Genomic DNA, 21,381 nt, shown 5'->3' with positions numbered 1-21,381 from the left:
TGCTAACTACCAGAATGAGCTTAGAAGCACATTCTCTGATAGAACCTCCAAATAAGAAACTGAGTGGGCTCACGCTTTGCTTTTGGCCTTGGGACACTCTAAGCAGATTAACCAGTTGAACCTGCTGGGCTTCTGGCCTACTGAACTCAAGAGATAAAGTTGATGTTATTTATGATGTTGTTTATGTTAATTTGTTAGGGCAGCTATAGAAAACTGATACAAAAGTAAAAATCCACAGTAATAGAGGGAATTTTTAATAGGTCTTCTCAGAATATGATAGAAGATAAATTAAAACATAAGTCAGTAAGAACAAGATTTGAAGAACAAAAACAATTTGAAATGACTTATATAGAATACTGTAACTAAACCGTACGAAATATATATTCCTTAAATGCATACTTGAAACATTTACATAAGCTAATTATATGCTGGGCATAAAGCAAGTATATACAAACTTTAAAGGATTAAAATCATACAAAGTAACTTCTCCAAATACAGTCCAATTAAGCTATAAATTGATAACCCCCAAATAGGCTGGAACAAAAACAGTAACATAAACCTAGTGAAAATAAATAAAGGATATAATGAAAATAAGAGCAGATACAATGAAATAGAAAACAAAATTCACAATAAAACAGAAAACAAACATCCAAGAGGAAAAAAAAAACAAAGCAAATATTTGAGGGGCAGTTCTGGCAGGAAAGGATAACTGAAGTAAATAAAATCAAATGCACAAATCTACAGAGATGTGCCTCATCCCTTCTTAAAATCTATTAACATAATACTAGTGATAGAAAAACAATAACAGTTGCCAACAGGAGAAAACAGGTAACTTTTGGAAGCTGAAAAGCAGATGGATCAAATTAATGGGAAAACCAGAAAAGAAAAATCAGGATCCCAGCTATTATATATGTGAGAACTGCTTTTCCCTAATCTGTGAACTCAGAAAAAAAGACTGGGGAAAAGACTACGAGGGGATTACAAACGATAATTAGCAGACCAACTACTCAGATTTACTCTGGTGTTGTATTATGGGCTAAAACGCTAAACAAAGTGGCGACCCCCTAGCATCAGCACTGGAAACAAAAGTAAAGCAGGGTCTTGGGAAGATCCCGACTTGTAGAAAGAAAGAAGTTTGGAGATGAGAGACTGGAGCATGAAGGCAGTTGTAACCACAAGCAAAGCACTGAGGCACTCCAAACAAACAAACAAAACCCAAAACCAAACTAGGAAACAAAAAAATGCCACTACCTGCAATAAGCAAAAGATACATCAGACAAGATGAAATAACCCCACTAGTAATGTGAGAGTTGCAAATTTAAAAAAAGAATATAGACAATAGTCTAGTGTTGCTGTTATTATTCTGGGTTAAGGTAAAGAAAAAACACACCTACATTTGGTACAAGAAAATTGTGAGTCTGACAGGTTCCTTCTTAAAAAAAAAATAGTTGTCCTGATTAGTTGCTGACTCAGCAAATAAGTTTTTAGGAATCCGGTGCACACTTACAAAGCTGAATATACAGATACGCTCTCTGATGCACCATTCACCAAAACAACACCGACTGAGTAAATTACGGTACATCTATTCTCTGGATTGCCACAACTGTTAAAAAATATAAGATAGATTCTTCATGTATGTACTCTAAAATGTTCATAGTAAACTAAGCACAAAACAAAGGTTTATTTATGTGCTAGCATTCATATGAAACCTAATAAAAAGCTAGAGTTAGATGATCTAATATAAATTCATTCTCTCTCTCTCTGCTAACATAACCAAACCATTAATAGCATTTATCTCCCAGATAGGACACATGATTGAGGTTCTGGGGAAAGTCAAAGAGGGCATTCTACTTCCACATGTACTTCTACGTTGTCTGAATTTTTTTAAACCAAGAGTAGATGCTAGTTCTGCAATTAAAATGTTCCATGCATGCTTATGAGATAAGATATCAAGTGATCTGTCCATAGAAAAACAGTAAATTCCACACTGTTAAATCTTAAGAACAACTTATTATGTATTAAAGAATGTAATATTCTTAATTATAATCTTCAGTCCTTAACAGATATTAGATTTTAAAGGAGGAAGTAAAATTAGCCCATCAAAAACGGGGAAAATAGATTAAAGGTTTTATTGCTAGAGACATTTAGGGCATCAAACATACTTATTCTTAGACATGTGAAAGATACTGGTTAATTGAAAAGATTCTGAAGCTAATCTCCCCATTAATTCTCACAAAATAGCCAAACCTATTAAAAAATTAACTGTTATGTAGATTGATATATAAACGAGGCTGCCACATTTTAGAAAAGTTATTATTTACTTAACAAAATAAAAGCTGTACTTACGAGGAGTAGTGTGAACTGGCGCAAGCTGTGGAAAGGTCATAAGCAGAGAAACCCCTGGCAGGGTATTCTGCTTGGTATGTTCAGTAGTTTGGTCAGCCCAAACAACCACTTTTTTCCTCTCTACCAAATGTTCAATTTCTCTGAAGTCAGACTCAAAAGCAGCATTTGACAGGCCAGTTTCTTTTAATGCACAGTACTGTTTTCTCAGGGTTGGAAGTAAAGCATTCAATACCCTATATAGACAAGGTGATCATAAAGGAGAGAGAAATGCTCAATTTGAAATACATTATTATAATTCTATATAATCTCCAAAGTATTATCAGATCATTCAAATAATCCCTGTAAATATACTCCTTTTAGAATATTTCAACCAACTACATCAACATATTCTCAACACATTAAGTATAAACTGGAAAGCATCTTGGATAGGAATCGCAAGCACTAGGCTGTATGCGCAGCTAGTCGTTTTCACTTGCTTCTGTGATCATGGATAAGGCACAACTGAGGTTTCTCCTCTACCACATGGCAATCAGTTGGACAGCCACTAATTATAACAGGAGACTGTTTTGAGAACTGAATGAGTTAAATACTTACAAAGCTTTCTGTTGAGCATAATGTGATTTTCAAACCAAATATACTGTTATTGTTAATAAATACCGTGAGATTAAAATAAAAATTAATATACTATATCAAATGATAAGACTCATTTTAGGTATATAACATTAAAAAATACCAAGAAAAAAACCAAAACTCAATTTCCCTTTCAGTTAGTGCTCCATGAGCTAAAGCAATAGCTTTCAAAGCTATTCCAAGGGGGTTCAAGGAGAAAAGTTGTGGACAAGAATGGTGATTATGGGGAATCAATGGGATACTAGATTCTTGGCTCTGATTCAAAATCTCCCCTATAGTTAGTTATTCATCAGAGCAGCACTGCAAGCATCTTTTTATGTATTAGACCTCCACGTAAGTGTTCACTGAAGAAATGCCACAACTAAATAGCTATAAATTTATACACTCAATCAATGGTTCCTAACTTGTAAATCAAGAGATGTCGTCAAGCAACATGAGTAATCTTGAAATGATTCAGTCCTCATGTTCCAGTTGACTTATCACATCTAAGAGAACAGAACCATTTGAAGTATAAATAGGTCAATGGGAAAAGAATAGGCATGGATTTTAACACAAGGAAATAATGACTTTATTACTTAGGAGTCTTTTATTTATATTTATATTTAGGTAGTAGTATAAATAAATAGTCAGTGACGCTTTCATTTTGGTGAGGATGGAGAGTACTTTAAGCCAAGCAGGTAATTTAAGAAAAAGCCATTAATCACAGTCAGTAAAAACAATTATTTATTGAATACCTATACTAACCAGGTACTGTGCAGGGAAGAGTTAACTGCTATCCTTAAAAAGATTTGCTAGAAAGGTTGGCCCTTAGCTGGTATCTTGAACCTTGGATTTTCATAGGGTTCTCATCATTTATTCCCCTCCCCCCTGGTTACTGTCAGTTTGTTTATTCTTTATTTCAATGTCTCTGGTTATATTTTGCTTGCTTGTTTGTTTTGTTGATTAGGTTCCACTTATAGGTGAGATCATATGGTATTTGTCTTTCGCCATCTGGCTTATTTCACTTAGCATAATGCTCTCCAGTTCCATATATGCTGTCGTGAAGGGTAGGAGCTCCTTCTTTCCTTCTGCTGTATAGTATTCCATTGTGTAAATGTACCCTAGTTTTTTGATCCTCTCATTTACCGATGGGAACTTTTTTTTGGTTCAATATGTGTATATATCGTGAAATGATCACCACAGTAAGTCTAGTTAACATCCATTACCACAAGTAGTTACAGAATATTTTTCTCTTTGGGATGAGAACTTTTAAGATCTCTTTTAGCAACTTTAAAATATGTAATATACTAATATTAACTAAGGTCATCATTCTGTATATGATATCCCCATGACTTACTTATTTTATAACTAACTCTGTGCCCTTTGACTCCCTTCACTTATTTCAGTCATGCCCCACCCTCAGCCACTGGCAATCAGAATTTGTACTCTTCATTAGTGATTTTTTTTTTTTAAGACTCCATATATAAGTGAGATCTATGGTATTTTTCTTTCCCTGTCTGACATACTACACTTAGAATAATGTCCTCAAGGTCCATGCATATTTTTGCAAATGACAGAACTTCCTTCATTTTTATGGCTGAATAATATTCCATAAACACCTTTTCCTTATCCATTCATCCCTTGATGGATACTTAGGTTGTTTCCACATCCTGGCTATTTTATTATGCTGCAATAAATATGTGGTGTGCACATATCCTTTTTAAAAAAAAGAAGTGGAATTGCAGGATTATACTTTAATTTTATTTTTAAATTTTTGAGGAACCTCAATAATGTTTTCAATAGTGATTGTACTAATTTACATTCAAACCAACAGGGTACAAGGGATTGCTCTTCTTCACATCCTTGACAATACTCTTTTGTCTTTTTGACAATAGCTGTTTTAACATGTGTGAATTGGTATCTTATTTTGGTTTTAATTTGCATTTCCCTGGTGATTAGTGATGTTGGCCATGTTCTTTGGAAAAAATGTCTATTTAGATAATTTTTAAATCAGATTGTTTTGCAATTGAGTTGTATGAGTTTTTTAAAATATATTTTGAATATGATTTGTAAATATTTCTCCCATTCAGTAGGTTGGCTTTTCATTTTGTTGCTTGTTTGCTTTTGCTAAGTGAAAGCTTTTTAATTTGATGTAGTCTCACTTGTTTACTTTTTTTTAAATTGGCGTTGCTTTTGTTGTCAAATCTAAAAAAATCATCACCAAGTCCAATGTCAAGTCCTTACTACCTATGTTTTCTTCTAGTTTTATTGTTTCAGGTGTTAGGTTGATGACTTTAATCCATTTTGAGTTGTTTTTTGTCTACGGTATAAGATAGTGGTCCAGTTTTATTCTTTTGCAAGTGGCTGTCCTCCACTTTTCCCAACATCAATTTATTGAAGAGACTGTCCTTTTCCTATTACATTCTTCTTTGTCATAAATTACTTGACCATATATGTCCGGGTTCACTTCTGGGCTCTCTATTCCATTGACCTATGTGCCTGTGTTTGTGCCAATACCATACTGTTTTGTTATAGCTTTGTTACATAGTTTTAAATAAGGGACCATAATGCTTACAGTTTAGCTCTTCCTCAAGATTGCTTTGGCTATTCAGGGTTTTTGGTGGTTCCATATAGATTTTAGAACTGTTTTTCTATTTCTGTGAAAAATGACAGTAAAATTTTGATTAGGACTGCACTGAATCTGCAGATTGGTTTGGGTAGTGTGAACACTTTATCAATATTAATTCTTCTAATCTATGAACAAGGATAGTTTTCTATTTATTTGTGTCTTCCTCAATTTCTTTCATTAATTAATGCCTTATAGTTTCAGTGCACAGGTCTTTCACTTGTTTCATTAAATTTATTTTTAGGTATTCTATTCTTTTTAATGCAATTGTAAATAAAATTGTCTTAATTTATTTTTGATAGTTTATTGTTAGTCTATTGAAACACAAATGGCTCTCTGGTTCTATTTTGCTTGCTTGTTTGTTTGTTTTATTGATTAGGTTCCACTTTTAGGTGAGATTTTATGATATTTGTCTTTCTCCACCTGGCTTATTTCACTTAGCAGAGTACTCTCCAGTTCCATCCATGATGTTGTGAAAGGTAGGACTTTCTTCTTTCTTTCAGCTGAGTAGTATTCCATTGCGTAAATATACCACAGTTTTTTAATCCATTCATTTACTGATGGGCACTTAGGCTTCTTCCAGTGCTTGACTATTGTTATTCCACTTTTGATTTCTTCCTTGATCCACATATTTTTAAATTTTCATTTTCTGCTTGTACTTGATTTCTACTTTCATACCACTGTGGTCAGAAAAGTATCTGATCTGATTTCAATCTTCTTAAATTTGTTAAGACTTGTTTTGTTGGATAACTAATGATCTATCCTGGGAAATTTTCCACTTGCACTTGAGAAGAATGTGTATTATGCTGCTTTTAGATGAAACGCTCTGTATATATCTGTTAAGTCCATCTGCTCTAATGTGTCAGTTAAGGCTGATGTTTCTTTATTGATTTTCTGTCTGGATAACTTATCCATTGACATAAGTGGGGTATTAAAGTCTCCTTCATGGTATTGCTGTCTATTTTTCCCTTTAAGAATGCCAATATTTGCTTTATGTATTTAGGTGCTCCTATGTTGGGGGCATAATATTTACAAGTGGTATAACCTCTCGCTGGATTAATCCCTTTATAATTGTGTAATGCCATTCTCTAACTCTCAATACAGTCTTTATTTTAAAGTCATTTTAAATTCTTCTTTAGCTTTTCCCTGGAAAATTATCTCTCTAATTCTGGATGATAACTCTGCTGGGTAAAGTATTCTTGGTTGAAATTTTTTTTTCTTTTAGTATTTTATATATTAAAATCTGCTTTTGCCCCTAGTCTACAAAGTCCTGCTAAGATAGTTCATCCCTTCCATTATTTTTATGTCATTTAATCCTTTCAAATTTCTTATAAGTACTATAATCTCTTTTAACATAGAAGAAAACCAAAGCTTAGTGGGCTTAATTTATGACAGGTTATCTTGCTAATATAAACCAGTATTCTAAAACCAACTCCAAAACTCATACTCTTTCTATTATGATGTACTGACTGTTTGTAAAGCTTTGGTTCACCAAATTTTTAAGTAAGAATTAGAAATCTTTTCCATTTTGAGACAAAAAATTATTTTGAATGTATTAATCTTTGTCTTAAACAGCAAATATAGTATGGTTAAAATAAATTAATGTTCCTTTTATAACTTTAGGTCTTGCAGGTGATTTAAGTGCTAGTTAATAAATATTCAATGCCTGCTTAAGGTATAGATATAGACGGTATGGGAGATTAGGTAGAGCATTTTTATTCACTGGATCCATCAAAGTTTTCCTTTCTCTTTTCTTCTTTCAAAAAATTACTACCTTACTATGAGTTCCTTTAATCAAAAGCATGAAAAATTAATTACCACATATTTGAGAACACTACTAGAACACCAGTAAAATTTCAGACTGGCAGAAAGCCCTAAGGGAAATAAATTTCTCATTTTTCCTGAGCATGAAAGTGACACTTAAGGAGTTGATCAACATATCCAAGGTAACAAAAATAAAGATTGTTATACTTTTTTGCTACTATGTTACTATAGACTCAAGAGATGTTACTACTGAGGTAGTAGAGAGAGCATGAAAGAGTTACTATACCATCACATAAAAATTGGACACGATATAAAATGCATACATTTTTAGTAACTTCATTTTACTGATAGCACAATATCATTTTGGATATAAATGCTTAACAACTGCTACTTAAATGTTCAGTTGGTATTAATTAGTGAGTGCTCCTAAGAGGGGAAATGATAGCTTCAACAGGTAGAGATATATTCCTTTTCATAATATAGGTATCTTTGGAGTTTTGCATTACATGGCATATGTTACATAAAATAACTAATTTAAAAAATGCTTTCATAACTCTAAGTACTATAAAAAGCTAGTTGGTGGAGAAGAATCACATCTTTTATATTTTCTCAATGTTCTCTATCGGTATGCTTTCTGATGCTGGCAGACCTTAAAAACAATGTATCCCATACCAGATAAAACTTGGAAAAATGAACTTCTATGCTTCAGGTTCCTGAGATTTACAGCATTAAAATTTGTAGAATAGGTAAATACATGTACTTACGCCTCAGTTTGCCTGTGTTGCTGTTCTTGAAGACAAGCTAGATCCTTCATATGTTTAATTTGTGCTTTCAAATCATTGTTCTGGAGGTACAAATGGTGACAATGAAGATCTTTATTGAGTTCCTAGGGAAAACAATGTAAACTATCAGATTCCTTTGAGAATGTAAAAACTAAATCAATTTTAATAAAACGTTTTATATTGATGTCAATAGACTTAATTTTTTTTACATATGCAACAATATGCTCGGAAACACTTTGAAAAATGAGTGTTCTGGCACAGGCGTCTATAACTTACAAGTGAGATGAGTTTCAAGCTTCCTCAGAAACAGAAGGTCAGAAACTCTAACAAATTTTATTATGGGGACAGTTTCTTGGTCTATCCAACTTGTTCGTAATAGTGTGAAAATACATGAATATGACCAGTTTTTGCTTAAATGTCACATCTTTATGGAGGCTTTTCTTGAGCTTTACATTTAATGATGGACACTCTCTGTCCCCATTAGTCTCTGTCATAGTATTGATTAGTAACTTTATATAGTTCCTGTCAGTGCTAGACCTAAGGTTCACTGTAAGAACAGGGGCTGTGCCAGACTAGTGCAGTGTTATTACCCCAGTTTACATTGTGTGGAGTTGCATGTAATCACAATGTCTTGCTTGAACTCAATCTTGTTATAAGCTTCATCCTATAGCAAAAGTGTACAAAAGCCTTTTGTAGGCTCTCATTTCCCTAATCCTTATGTGTGTAGGCCCAAGTGCTATCTAATCGACCACGTAAAATTACTTATCTTTCCTCAAACTTACTAAAACTTGAGTATGAAATATATCAGCGAAGTGGTTACACTGAAACACTGGTAGTAATGCAACAGCATTCTCAAAATCTTTAACTGGGAAAATTTCAGTCAATATTTTGAAAGGAAGTGAGGGGCTGAGACAGTAGTCTGGTAAAGCAAGGGAGCCATGCCTGAAAACACCTTCCGGAGGACGATTCCCAAATCCATTTTAGATTTTCAGTGTTCCTCCCAACCTGCAGTTGACTATTAATTCTCTAAAAGCTTAAAAGCCCCTCCTTCCACCTTTTTTAATACTTCCCATGCCCAGTGGTAGGCACCATGACAGGAAAACAATGTCAATCTTTGTATCCTAGATATATTAAAGTTAGGGCTTACTTACATGACTCATATAATTCTACTTCAAAAAATACAACAAGTATTTTAGAGAAAACTCTCTCTAGGAGTCAGTATATATAATATGGTTAGAGTGCTGGTCTGTATCAGGTACTTTTAGAGATAGTTTCAGCCATCACACTAGTGCAATGTTAATCCAAGAAAAAGGTCCTTATGGAGATTAATTTATTTGACTAAAATTGAGAGCCTGGATATATGATCTCTTTAGTGTTTTCCAGTTAGAAAATAAATTCAATGATCCTAACTGTATTTATTTGCCAAATATCCCATCTTTTCTCTTAAAAAAAAATCCCTTCTTTACCCGCTTTGTCTGTTAACCTTACTCCTTGTTTTGAATGGCTCTTCTTTTAAAAAGGCAAGCCTTGATTGTGTATTAGTCAATAATGGGCCTTGGCTAGCTTGCCATCTTTGTAAAACCAAGTTTACAATTTGAGTCTTTCCTTGTCTTCATACTAATGATTAAAACAGCATGGCCTATTCTGAGAACTACAAGTACGTTAGTAATGGCTGAAGTGAAAAATATAATGAGGTGATATATAAAACTTGAGAGGTATTCAGGTGTCATGCTAGGCCTGGGAAATCATAATAGAGAGATTATATTAGGGAGAAAGCACTGAACAGTGATATGATCAGAGTTACATTTTAGAAAGCTCATTTTAGTTGCAGTAGAGAGAATGAATTACAGTGTAATATGAATGAAGGCAGAAAGACCAAATGTAGCAGTCCACTAATGGAAGCGGGGGGGGGGGGGAGGGTAGAAGTTGCAGGGGGAGGGTCCTAATTTAGGGTAGTGGCAGAGGGAGAGAGAAATGGATAGATTTGAGAGAGTAAGAGGCAGATAATGCAGGAGGGTACAGAATAAAAGAGCACCAATTTGAAAGTCACAGTGCTAGGTCTGTCCAGAGTTGTATGACTACGGATAAGTCCTTTTAAAGACTGGTATCTCCATTTCCTTATGTATAAAATAATAGCTTATAAAGAGATAATTACTTTAGCTATAAAAATAGCCACAGGAAAATGAACTTAGAGTGGAATTAGGGTGGCAAAAATGGAAACAGTTCAATTTTTTTCAAATTATAATCATGCATTAAAACACAAGGACTTAAAAATCAATTTTAGGTTCATACTCAGGTATGGAAAAGTTCTGCTTAAAAGAGTTGTAGAAAACAGAATAATGGAAACATTCAAGTTGACTATATTAAAAAATTAAATTTACTGAAAATAACCCAAACAATATCAACTCAAAAAATGCTAAGTAGTCCAAAAGACAAAAACAAATTAGCAATAATAATAATAATGCTAAAAGGAATAATACTAAGCCATTTTTTAAAAATTGGGAATTTATGATAAATATGGGAAAGCAAAGGCAAATTAAAACTAGTGAACTTACACAATTGTTTATTTTCCTCTTATAAGTTCTTAAGTATTTCTCTAGTTGAGGTTGAGTCATAAATTAGAATGTCGATTATACAAATGTATTAAGTTAATAGGAGTATAATATAAATTAATTAAAACTATTATAAAAATTAGTGAAAATACTCTAGTAATAACATTTAAAAACTATATATTAATTTTTTAAATGAATGTTAACATCACTTGAATTATAGACTTAAAAATGGTTAAGAAGGTAAATTTTATTATATTTTAACAAATGCAAAAAAAATTTTAGACCCTTCATCAGAAAGTTTTTTTCACTAGATGAGCTAAATATTCTATTAAGACATCATGACCCTAAGTAATAGTCATAAACAAAACTAAAGAATCTAATATTTATTTTAAATTAAGGTAAAAAATTTATCTCTACCAAAATACTTATAATTTTATGTCATTTAGACAACAACTGTCTTGAGAATAAGACTGTTTTAGATATATATGGTGTCTAACAAATGAGTGAAACTTATTATAAATAAGTAAAACAGAACAAAAGCTACTATAAACATTCAACATCTGTTAACTTCTCAAGATAATCAGCTCTTGTACACTGAATGAGAAACACTCGTTTGGCCAGGAATACCAGCTGTTGTCTCTGAAAACCTTTTATCCAGAACATGGCTGGGTGCTCTGATGCAGACTGTTGCATTCTGTGATGAGCCTCTACAGTTTCAGATGCCTCACACCTAGCATGGCATTTCAAAAGTTATATTTTCTAACCTAGAAAGTTCCTATTATAGTTTATTGATTAACCATTTTTTTTTGCTTACTCATTTTAGCTCATATAAGTATGTCCATTGTATCACCTTAGAGATGAGCATAGCATTTTTTAAAAATGTGTTTTTGTTCTTCTAGAGTAAATATTATTAATGTTATATCAAAGAAAAAATGACTTTAAAAAAAAAACAAAATTGTATGAATGTGACCTCCCAATCTCCCATCGGAGAGAAGATCAATATTGCTCTATGATCAGAATCTCTAAGGCATCTATGACCCAAAAAGTCAGAATTTCTATTTTGGAAGAAAAGTGGAAAATGGATTTCATAATGCACCCAACTCTGTTGTGATCCTTTAGCGAACTTTTTTTTGGCTACTATGTTATTGTTACTTAGAATATTACTTAACTATTATTTATTAACCGTACAGTATGTGTTAAGTGGTACTAGGCCTTTGCATACAGTATTTCACTTAATTTCATAATGCCTTAAATATATTTTAAAGATGAAAGATTAAGACAACAAAGTTAAACAACTTGTTCAAATTCACAAAATTAGTGTTAAAGCCAGTATTCAGCACAACTATCATGTATCAGAATTACTAACCACTTCAACTCCAAAGTCTATCCTCTTTCCAATATTTACATTCTCTCTGTAGGGAATATTTTCAAGTGCTTTATCAATTAAGTTATACTATAAAATATTATTAAAGTATATGCTGAACTACATTTAATTCCTAATTCACTAAACTGACTAGCTGGTATGCTGTCAGCAGGACATTTTGAAGACTTCTAGAATTACTGAGGTATAGATTAGGTTGTTGGCTGGCCCTCAGTGAATCTCCACACTAAGGAACTATTCAGTCTCTATTTGTCTTTGCCTTTCTTCTTAAGAAATGGTGACTTCTCCTTGCTGCTCCTTTCTTTGTCATCATTAACTACTCTTGCTAGTCTCTCCAGTTTGAGCTTTAATGCTTAAAAAAAAAAAAAAAAAAAAAGCAAGCAAGCCATTTACAACTATTGCTATCTAATCAGGGGAACCATTTTCCTGGTCATGATGAACTAGCTAATATCTCTGAATTATAGCAGAAAAATTGATATCTTTGAATATTAATGATCACTAGCTTCATCCATTTGTTACTGAATATTTTATGCTGTATTTCATTGTATTCATTTTCAGTCTAGTGCTTTTCTAGAAATATGAAGATTCTAGGATTAGATACTAATTAGCTGATACAAAATATAGAATTTCAGAAGAGCAACATCAAGGTAAAGTTGCTCCTCCTTTAAAAAAGAAAAGAATGAGAAGTTCTTTTAAAGTATTAGGTAGCTGAATCAAAATTAGTTACTTTATTTGCTGGCTGTTCATTCCATATTTGCTTACCCTCCCTTTTTTTTGATTAAGAGAGAACTCTAATTTTGTTTTTGTTAATAATGTGTCTAGCAAAAACACTCACCTCTCCAGATACCCTTGTAGTTAGGCATAGCCATATGACAATTCTAGCTAATAAGGATAAGTCTGCCAGGAATTACTGAAAAAGATTTTCCTCTCACAATATAGATATCCCTCATGCTTCCTCTTTTTCCTCTTCTTCTGGGCTAAGTCTGAATTGAGACTAAAGATGGAATAGTGATGCTGCAACTATGAAATGACAAGTACAATGATGACAATGATGACATTTTGGAGGTACTGTATTAAGAAGGAACTACATATTCCACCCTGGCCAGGTGGCTCAGTTGGTTGGAGCATCATTCCATGCACCAAAACACTGCAGGTTCTAGTCCTGGTCAGGGCACATACATAGGTTGTGGGTTTGATCCCTCAGTGGGAGCGTGTATAAAAGGCAACAGATTAATGTCTCTCTTGCGCATTGATTTTTCTCTCTCTCTAAAATCAATAAATATATCCTTGGGTGAGGATTAAAAAAAAAATGAACTGCACATTCTCAAGACTTACTGTTAAGGGACCAAATATAGCCCTAACTTTAAAACACTAAAGTCAGGTTTCTTTAACCATATGGCTGAACACAGTTTTAACCAGATTCATCCATTAACCATCAATACCCATGACTACTTCTTATAAATATAATCTTTTGCCACTCCAGGTGAAAATATCTTCAGTTTAGTACATACACACACATGCATACAGCTGTCAAATCAGCTTTCTTTAGCCATATATAAGCAAATGGCGACCAGTTCTAAAATTCTTTTTGCACAAAATATCAAGTATTAAAACAAACTAAAATTACCTAGAAAATTATTCTTCAAGTACAGTTTGAAAAAAAATTACTTTATGCTAAATCAAGAGTTACCTCATAAAAAAAGCAATTGCTTACGAATAACAACAATTAAAAGTAACTTAACTCTTCTTAATGTACAAAAAGGCAAATCTATTTCGCAGGTAATTAGTAAGGCAGGAGGTATATTCAATTAAAGAACAGTGAAGTTAGTCAATTAAATCTCAGAGAAGTGGAGCAATTGTCTTCTGAAAGATATTTACTTAAGAAGAAAGACGAGTTCAAAGAGCTCAGTTCTTACAAGATAAATCTGAGTATACAGGCATATTTTGTTTTATTGTGCTTCGCAGATTCTGTGTTTTCACCAACATCAAGGCAATACTCTCCATCAGCAAAAAGATTATGACTAAGATCATGGCTAGCATTTTTTAGCAACAAAGTACTTTTATATAAACGTAAAAACATTTTTTTTTTTCTATAACACTATTGCACACAACAGAGTACGGTACAGTGTTAACATAATTTTTATGTGCGCTGGGAAAAATTCGTGTGACTTGCTTTATAGAGCTATTCTCTTTATCATGGTGGTCTAGAAATGAACCCACAATTTTCTCTGAGGTATGCCTGTACAAACATGTCTGTACCTCTGGAATATGACCATTTTGACCTAAGAGTCTCATTTCGGTTTCAACACGATGGAGCCAATTAGTATTCTCATCAAATCGCTTCAATTCCTCCTCTTTTTTCTTCTGTAGGTAGCAACGACGGGTTTTCAACATTGCAAGTCTATGGTCTCGTTTGCAAGTGGCCTGAAAAACAATGCATTTCAGTCAACCTTATTCTTAGGATATCTGACGCATGTGTTATTAGTAAAGTAGTATTTTCTCATAAGTGTGCACTTGTAGTTTATTAAGTAAGGCTATACTTTCATACTTAAAGCTATTTCCTCTTTGAAATCTTACAATATTACTGCTCGCAGGAAAACAAAAATTGAGTTGTGAGTCATTGTTTATAAAATTACATGGTGAGAGTTTATGGCTTTAAGAAACACACTGGCCAAGTTGAATACTTTAATTTGTGTGTGTGTTAAAATGTGTTCCCTTAAATGTTTCATTTGAAAAGTCCATACGTGGTCTTGTAAGTCCCATGATTTCCTTCTTCTGTATGCTCTTGTCTTCCCTCCAATTTGAAAGGTGGAAAGAAATAGTGTTTTACTGCTCTGATTTTGCCTGTAGAGGCTTAAGGTTGGTTGGTGTAAATGACAGAAAATAGAGCTTATATCAGAGTGGTCATAAATATCTGATCTTGCCTGATGAATAACAGGTATTCTACATATTTTCAGTGCTTTACCCAGTCCTCACTCGGGATCAAAATTGGCCTTTTGATTTCTTACCCCAAGGGTCTTGCATACTATCCTAGGGACTGGCGGCCAGAGCAGCTTGACCTGTCCAGGCTATTTGCCAAAAAGACACTGACCTCTATAATCATCAAATATGATGGCTGGAACCGAGACAATAGATCCCATGGATTAAAACATGCTCCTGCAGCTGATTTTGGAAGTAGGAAACTACATGGGGGGTGGGGGAGTAAAGACAACAGGAACTACATTTCAACATGGTCAAAGACCTTACTCTCTTTAGGAGATAAATTCTTCCTTAGTATTTTTTTAAAAGCATGTATTGACATTTTAGGGAGAAGCCACGCATCAAAGAGATTTGCAAAAATGTGAAAGAACATTACGTTTCTCACTGCCTCTTTTTCTTTGTTTATAAAATACAATCAGTTATTTTTCATTACAGTGTTACTTATGTTATCATGCAATGGATTAATCAATTATTTTTAAAATAATACATAATTAAAAATAATCATTATTTTTAAAATAATGTATTTTTATACATCTGAGTTTAAATTTCTAATATGGAAATATTGGTAGATGGAATACACATAAACAAAAGCTCTTTGAGGTCCTAAATTATTTCTTTAAAGCAGAAAGGGGTCCTGAAAGGCTGAAAAGTTTGGAACCACTTCTGTAACAGAAAGTAGGATATATGGCTTCTTGACTTTCTTCTGCTTAGCATCAGGTCTGAAAGCTTAGGCAAGTCAATTTCAGTTAGTATTCAGTTACTTCATCTGAAAAAATGAACACAAGTACTGTACATGTCCGAAAAAAGGCAGTTCAGTCAAATTGTCTTTACATTGCTTTAACAATTATAAATATTGTAGTATTCTTAGAAATCAGGGCAGAAAATGATCTGTGCATCTGATGGCAGTCAATATTTAATAACAAAAAACCCTAAACATACTAAAAAGTATGTTTTGAGTTTTTACTTCTATTGTTCATCAAATGTATCCCTTATGATGGTTCTCTATGTAGATATTTTCCATTAGGGTACTCCTATTGAATCACTGTTCTGAAATAAAGGAATGTTTGGGAATCAATTCTAAAATATGCATCTTAAACCCTGATGTTAATGTAAAATATTTCCCATTAAGGTTTCAAAGAGCTTTACATATTTTATTAACAAAATCCTCAAAATACCATAGAAGGTCTTGAGTATAAACATAAAATTCTAAAATTTAGGTGTTACTACTGCTTTGTGCAAAAGGACCACTAATAAGGTGAACTCATTATTTCACTAAAATATATATGCATATTATCTCTACAAAGCTATAAAATTACCCAGGAGCTTCACGTTAATACTAATCTCGGAGTCCCTACTCCAGAACCACTTATAGTTGAAACAATGTCAGGAGATTCTTTTAGCACTTCTGATAATAATCCTCCTTTGGAGAGAGTCCAAGAAAGATATAAAAGTTCTTACCTTAGCAAGCAGTTTAGTAAGACTAAATGTTGACACTTCTGTGTGTAAAAAATAAACAAAAACACACACACACAAAGAAACACATGCAACCCCCACCCCTCCAACTGAGCCTCTAGATATCTTCCCATGTTTTTAAATAGTTTAAATACAACCAATAAACTCAAGAGGTTTTATCTCCATTGCTTACCTAGGCTCATAAGAATACCTATAAGCAACATGTAGATTGAAGTAACCAAAAATAAGAAATCATAAGACAGATGGGTTGAAGAAAACATTACCAAGCAGAAGAATCAAGATGAAAACTGAAAAAAATTATACAAACAAGCCAAACCTATTCTGTTACTATGTCTTAATTGTTGTAAGCATTTACATTCAATATTCAATGGTGTAAGTAAAAGAGTAAAACAACTTTAAATTAGTCTGGGCTTAAACGGACCAAATTTATTAATTGTACTAAATAATATTCAAATGTTTAAAAAGTGACAGTCTGATTCTAAGCTCTATTAATGTGCTATTCCTTTACTTCAAAAACTGGCTTTTGAGTACAAAAATAGATTGTAAAATTCCTGGCAACCAAAATTTCCACAATCTGGCCCCCTAGTCTTTCTTCCCAACTGACTGTCAGTAACTCTCAATGTGGCAAATAGGTTTTATATCAGGTGCCATCTCCAATCCATCCATAGTGGTCAGCTCTGGCAACTTAAGATATAGAAAGAAAGAGTATGGCAATCAGTCAATGGTATTTGCTATGGGTAAGGGATTGGGAATTGACAGGAAGCTGTCAGCATAGTTATATACTTCCATACACACTGTCCCATAAATATACTGTGCTCTGGTCAAACTGTTATCCTACCTAGAATATATTATTTCTATTTGTTTTTTCTCCTATTAATATTTTCATGTAAGGCCCAATATAAATCTCATTTCTCCACCAGGAAGTCTTTCTTAACCACCACAATTGGAAGCCACTGTTTTCTTCTTGGATAACTACAGCATTTAGAGTATTTAAAGTACAGTAGAATAATTTAAGAGGACAGACTTTGGGGCCATATAGACAGTGTTTAATATTGGTTCAGCCACATTAATTAGGCGTATAACTCAGAAAACTTACTTGAATTCCTGGTGCCTTTGTTGCTCACAAACAGTGATAACACAGGAACTACCTCAAAGACTTATAAAAATTACTAAACAAACCATGCCATGGCAAGGACTCTGAAAAGCACTTAGTACATTGTCTGGTATATGGTGCTCAATAATATTAGCTGTTTTTTATTAATGCACTATTACTACTTAGATGACATTTAGTGCCTTATTTTTATATTATTTTATTGCTTCAACTAACTTATAAATAATTTAAGGGCATACAATGTCTCATACTTTTCTTTACCTATATATTGTGTCCAGTATAATGCTTTGCCTATAAACAAGTGTTCAATACAACCTGTCGTTAAAAATTAAGATACTAAGTCAGTATCAGCTTCCCATGATTGAATTTGCCTTTCCCTCCCGCCCCCAAGAAACAAATCAGATAATTACATCTTCAGATAACTGACATTTATGTAATGGATACCTATATAAAATTGAAAAGAATTATTATCCCTGCTAAAAATTAATCTATTAGTGCAAATAATTGAGATAAATACATAATATAGCACTATTTCAGAATTCTATTTAGTAAGCATCTGAAAGGGGTTCACAATGAACTGATATATTAATTCTATGAGATATTCTGTTATTTGGACACCATTAAGGTTATCAAAAATGCTGGCATTTTGCAGTTCAAGAAAGTTAAAATACATAATATAGTGAGAAATCTCAAAGATATAAATTCAGTTTTATTTTGCCTTTAAAGGATGTGAACATTTTAAATACAGCTTGAAAAACAAAATTAATTTCCTGTATTCAATACATTATTACTGAGTACACAAAAACAGCACTGTGCTGTACAGCTGTAGATCTTTGGGGCATAACTGTCTTGCGTAAGTGAAACTCTGTACCCTTTGTACCCTGGTTTCGCTTTCCTCACAGCATCTGGCAACCACCATTCCACTCTCTACCTGGTTTGACTATTTTAGATTTGTTCATACAAATGGTATCAGGCGGACTATGTCCTTCTGTGTCTGGCTTATTTCTCTTAACAGGTCCTCCGGGTTCATCTATGCTGTAACAAATGGCAGGATTTTCTTCTATTTTTATTTTTTTTTAAAGCTGAATGATAGTCTACTGTTGTGTACTTAAAAATTACTACGAGGGTAGACCTTATGTTGTTGTTATTAAAATAACAGTAGTAAGTATAAAGAGGATGGGAGGAAACTTCAATAGGTGAGGCGCAGGCTTATGGCACAGACTGTGGTGATGGCTTCTTTACTAATCTTTATGTCCAAACCCGTCAAGTTGTATACATTAAATACAATTTTGCTGAATGTCTGTCATACCTAAATAAAGTAGTTTATTGAAACTGGTGTTTTCAATAAAATAAGCAATAATAAATGTATCCTCAGTAAATAAACTACTAATTTTGATAATATAGTTTAAGAGCCGATAAACTGGTATCAATGAAACACTGATAAATAATTCATGATTAGTTTAGTATGTCACATCTTTCCAATTTCACAGGCTGAGAAAAAAACTGAAAGCCTATTTTTTTAAGGCATTTTTTAAAATCTGACCAGTTTCAGACATTTAAAAACAGGTAAAAAATTTTATATATAATTGTTACCCCTGGGAAGGTGGAAAAAGAAGAAAACACATGTGGGGTGGTGGTCAGAGAGAACTTGCAGTTGTAAGGGAAAGCTTTTTTAATAAATAACATATGAAATGTATATCATGCATTTCCTGTGTAATTACATAAATGCATAAAAAATTAACCTTATCATCACTGAATACAAAAACTGAGGAAAATAATTATCCAATATTTTTAAAATGTTTATTTTTCTAATGTTTGGTGATCTGGCTTTGTACACGTTCAGGTATACAATTTTATTTTTATCATGCTTTGAGCTCATGCTTCTTGCATTTATATCTCACTAGTCCTAAAAAATTCAAAACTTTAAATTGTTCATATTATAGTTTCCCCTTTCGCACTAATACATCTATTAGAGAAATTCACGATTTTTCGGTCTTTCATGTAAAATTTTGTTCACATTTGCTACCTTTTTACATCATGATCTCCTCAGACCTCCCAGTTCCTTAATTCCCTCTCCAGCTATATTTAACAGGTAACAGGCACAGGGATAAGAGCACAGGCTCTGGCCTCAGCTTTCTTAAGTTCAGATCAAAGCTCTGGCACCTATGAGCTCTGTGACCCTTGGGCCCAGAAAAAAATGAATTCTTTGTGCCGTTTCCTCACCTTAAGTATGAGGATAATAATATTACATATTTCATGGATTTTTTCAGAATTAAGTGAGTTAATATATTCAGAGTGCTTAAAACATTTCCTAGTGTTTATAAGGCAAATTTTTCAATTTCAGTAAATAGATCTTTAGTTCTTGGACATTTTATTTGTTTTCTCTTTAGATATGGATGTTCTTTTTATCTTGACTCATTTATCGTTAATTCTTTTTCAATGATTTTATACATTTTTACAGTTTTTATCAGATTGTTCTATTATCTGAAGTTCTAGGTATTCTGCTATATTTGCTAAATCTACGGATTTGCTTATGTAAACTGTTCCATGTGTTTGGATTTTGGGGCAGTAAGTTCTCACTGGTGGTATGAGTTGAGGGTCTATTTCACTAGGCTCATTTTGTATTGCTTCTGTCTAGTTCCACATAGACTATCACTGGTCTGATTCCATTTTCCACATTAATTTCTTACCTCAGAAATTTGTTAAACAAAATATGTGAAATGGTAAAAATTTAAATCTCAAATCTTGTGAAAATACCATATATCTATAGTGAAAGTCTTCCAGTGAGATTTTTTCCCCTTATTCCAGGCTCGGTTACTTGTCTTCCTCCCAGTGCTAGCTGTTAAGATCTTTTTTCCTGGTGTACTCCCTATATACGGGGTGCAGGCCTCTGAGGTTCCAAGCTTTAAGTGGGGGCTATCATTTTTAACTCACTGTCTCCCTTGGGTCTGTTATCTCAGCAGCGGTGTACATCAAGAACGGAGAGTAAAAATGGTTTGTGTGTGTGCACAGGGAGGGCAGGGCATGCCTACATTAAACAATAAAACCGACTAAAAGTTGCTCTGCTTTATTCAGCACTATGCAATGGCAAGCCTAGCAGTGTCAGTGATAAAATATTCTTCCCTGGGAAAAAAGTCTGCCGTTGGTCTGAGTGGTACCCTGTAGCCTGGATCTGGGGAAGACTGCTCCCGCTGTCCCAGCCGCAGTACTCAACTCTCCTTGAGTGCTAGCTTCACTCATGTTAAGCCTTTTATCAGCTCGCACAGAAGCAAGGTGCCACGGACGTTCTTTCTTCTACAATTAACTATATCTTTAAAACAAGGTTTCCTACATTTCCTCTAGAACTTCCAGGTGGTTGTAGAGAATGGGTGATTAAGGAACACTGCCTCGCAAATTTTTAGATCTGGAAGTTCCCATGTTTTTGAGAGGGTATGGGAGTGGGGAGGGGGAAATAAATGGTGATGGAAAAAAATAAAATAGAGTTGTTAAATACCTTTTCCACTTTGTCTTCAGAACACATCATTTCTATTTGTCTGTGGCACTGCTGTTGGTAGAATGACTTAAGCTCATTTTCTTTCAGTAACATTTCCAACTTCAGATATTCTAGCCTAATTTCTTCTCGATTCTGGAACAAGCAATTCAGAATTTCTTGAAATCTATAAAAAATAAAATACTTTATATAGTCTCACTAATTCTGTGATAGGTAACAGAGATTATTTAATGAAAGGCATAAACAGAAGATACAGCACTCAGAATGG

The 21,381-nt window shown here is 33.4% G+C and overlaps 1 protein-coding gene across 1 annotated transcript in view; it reads right to left on the bottom strand.

The window, feature by feature from the left end:
* KIF18A (kinesin family member 18A) overlaps positions 1 to 21,381 on the bottom strand; it is a 66,656-nt gene that overhangs the window by 29,387 nt on the left and 15,888 nt on the right. The window contains exons 9-12 of the mRNA XM_054586245.1: positions 21,117 to 21,279; positions 14,320 to 14,484; positions 8,110 to 8,231; positions 2,347 to 2,579 (exon numbers count right to left, since the gene is read on the bottom strand). Of these exons, the coding sequence (XP_054442220.1) occupies positions 2,347 to 2,579; positions 8,110 to 8,231; positions 14,320 to 14,484; positions 21,117 to 21,279 (683 nt within the window). The remainder of the gene's footprint in view (positions 1 to 2,346; positions 2,580 to 8,109; positions 8,232 to 14,319; positions 14,485 to 21,116; positions 21,280 to 21,381) is intronic.

This window comes from Pteronotus mesoamericanus, unplaced genomic scaffold (genome assembly GCF_021234165.1).
Source record: "Pteronotus mesoamericanus isolate MK-2021 breed Mesoamerican mustached bat unplaced genomic scaffold, CSHL_Meso_final contig_90, whole genome shotgun sequence".
NCBI lineage: Eukaryota > Metazoa > Chordata > Mammalia > Chiroptera > Mormoopidae > Pteronotus > Pteronotus mesoamericanus.
This window is presented reverse-complemented; position numbering and strand designations above follow the sequence as displayed.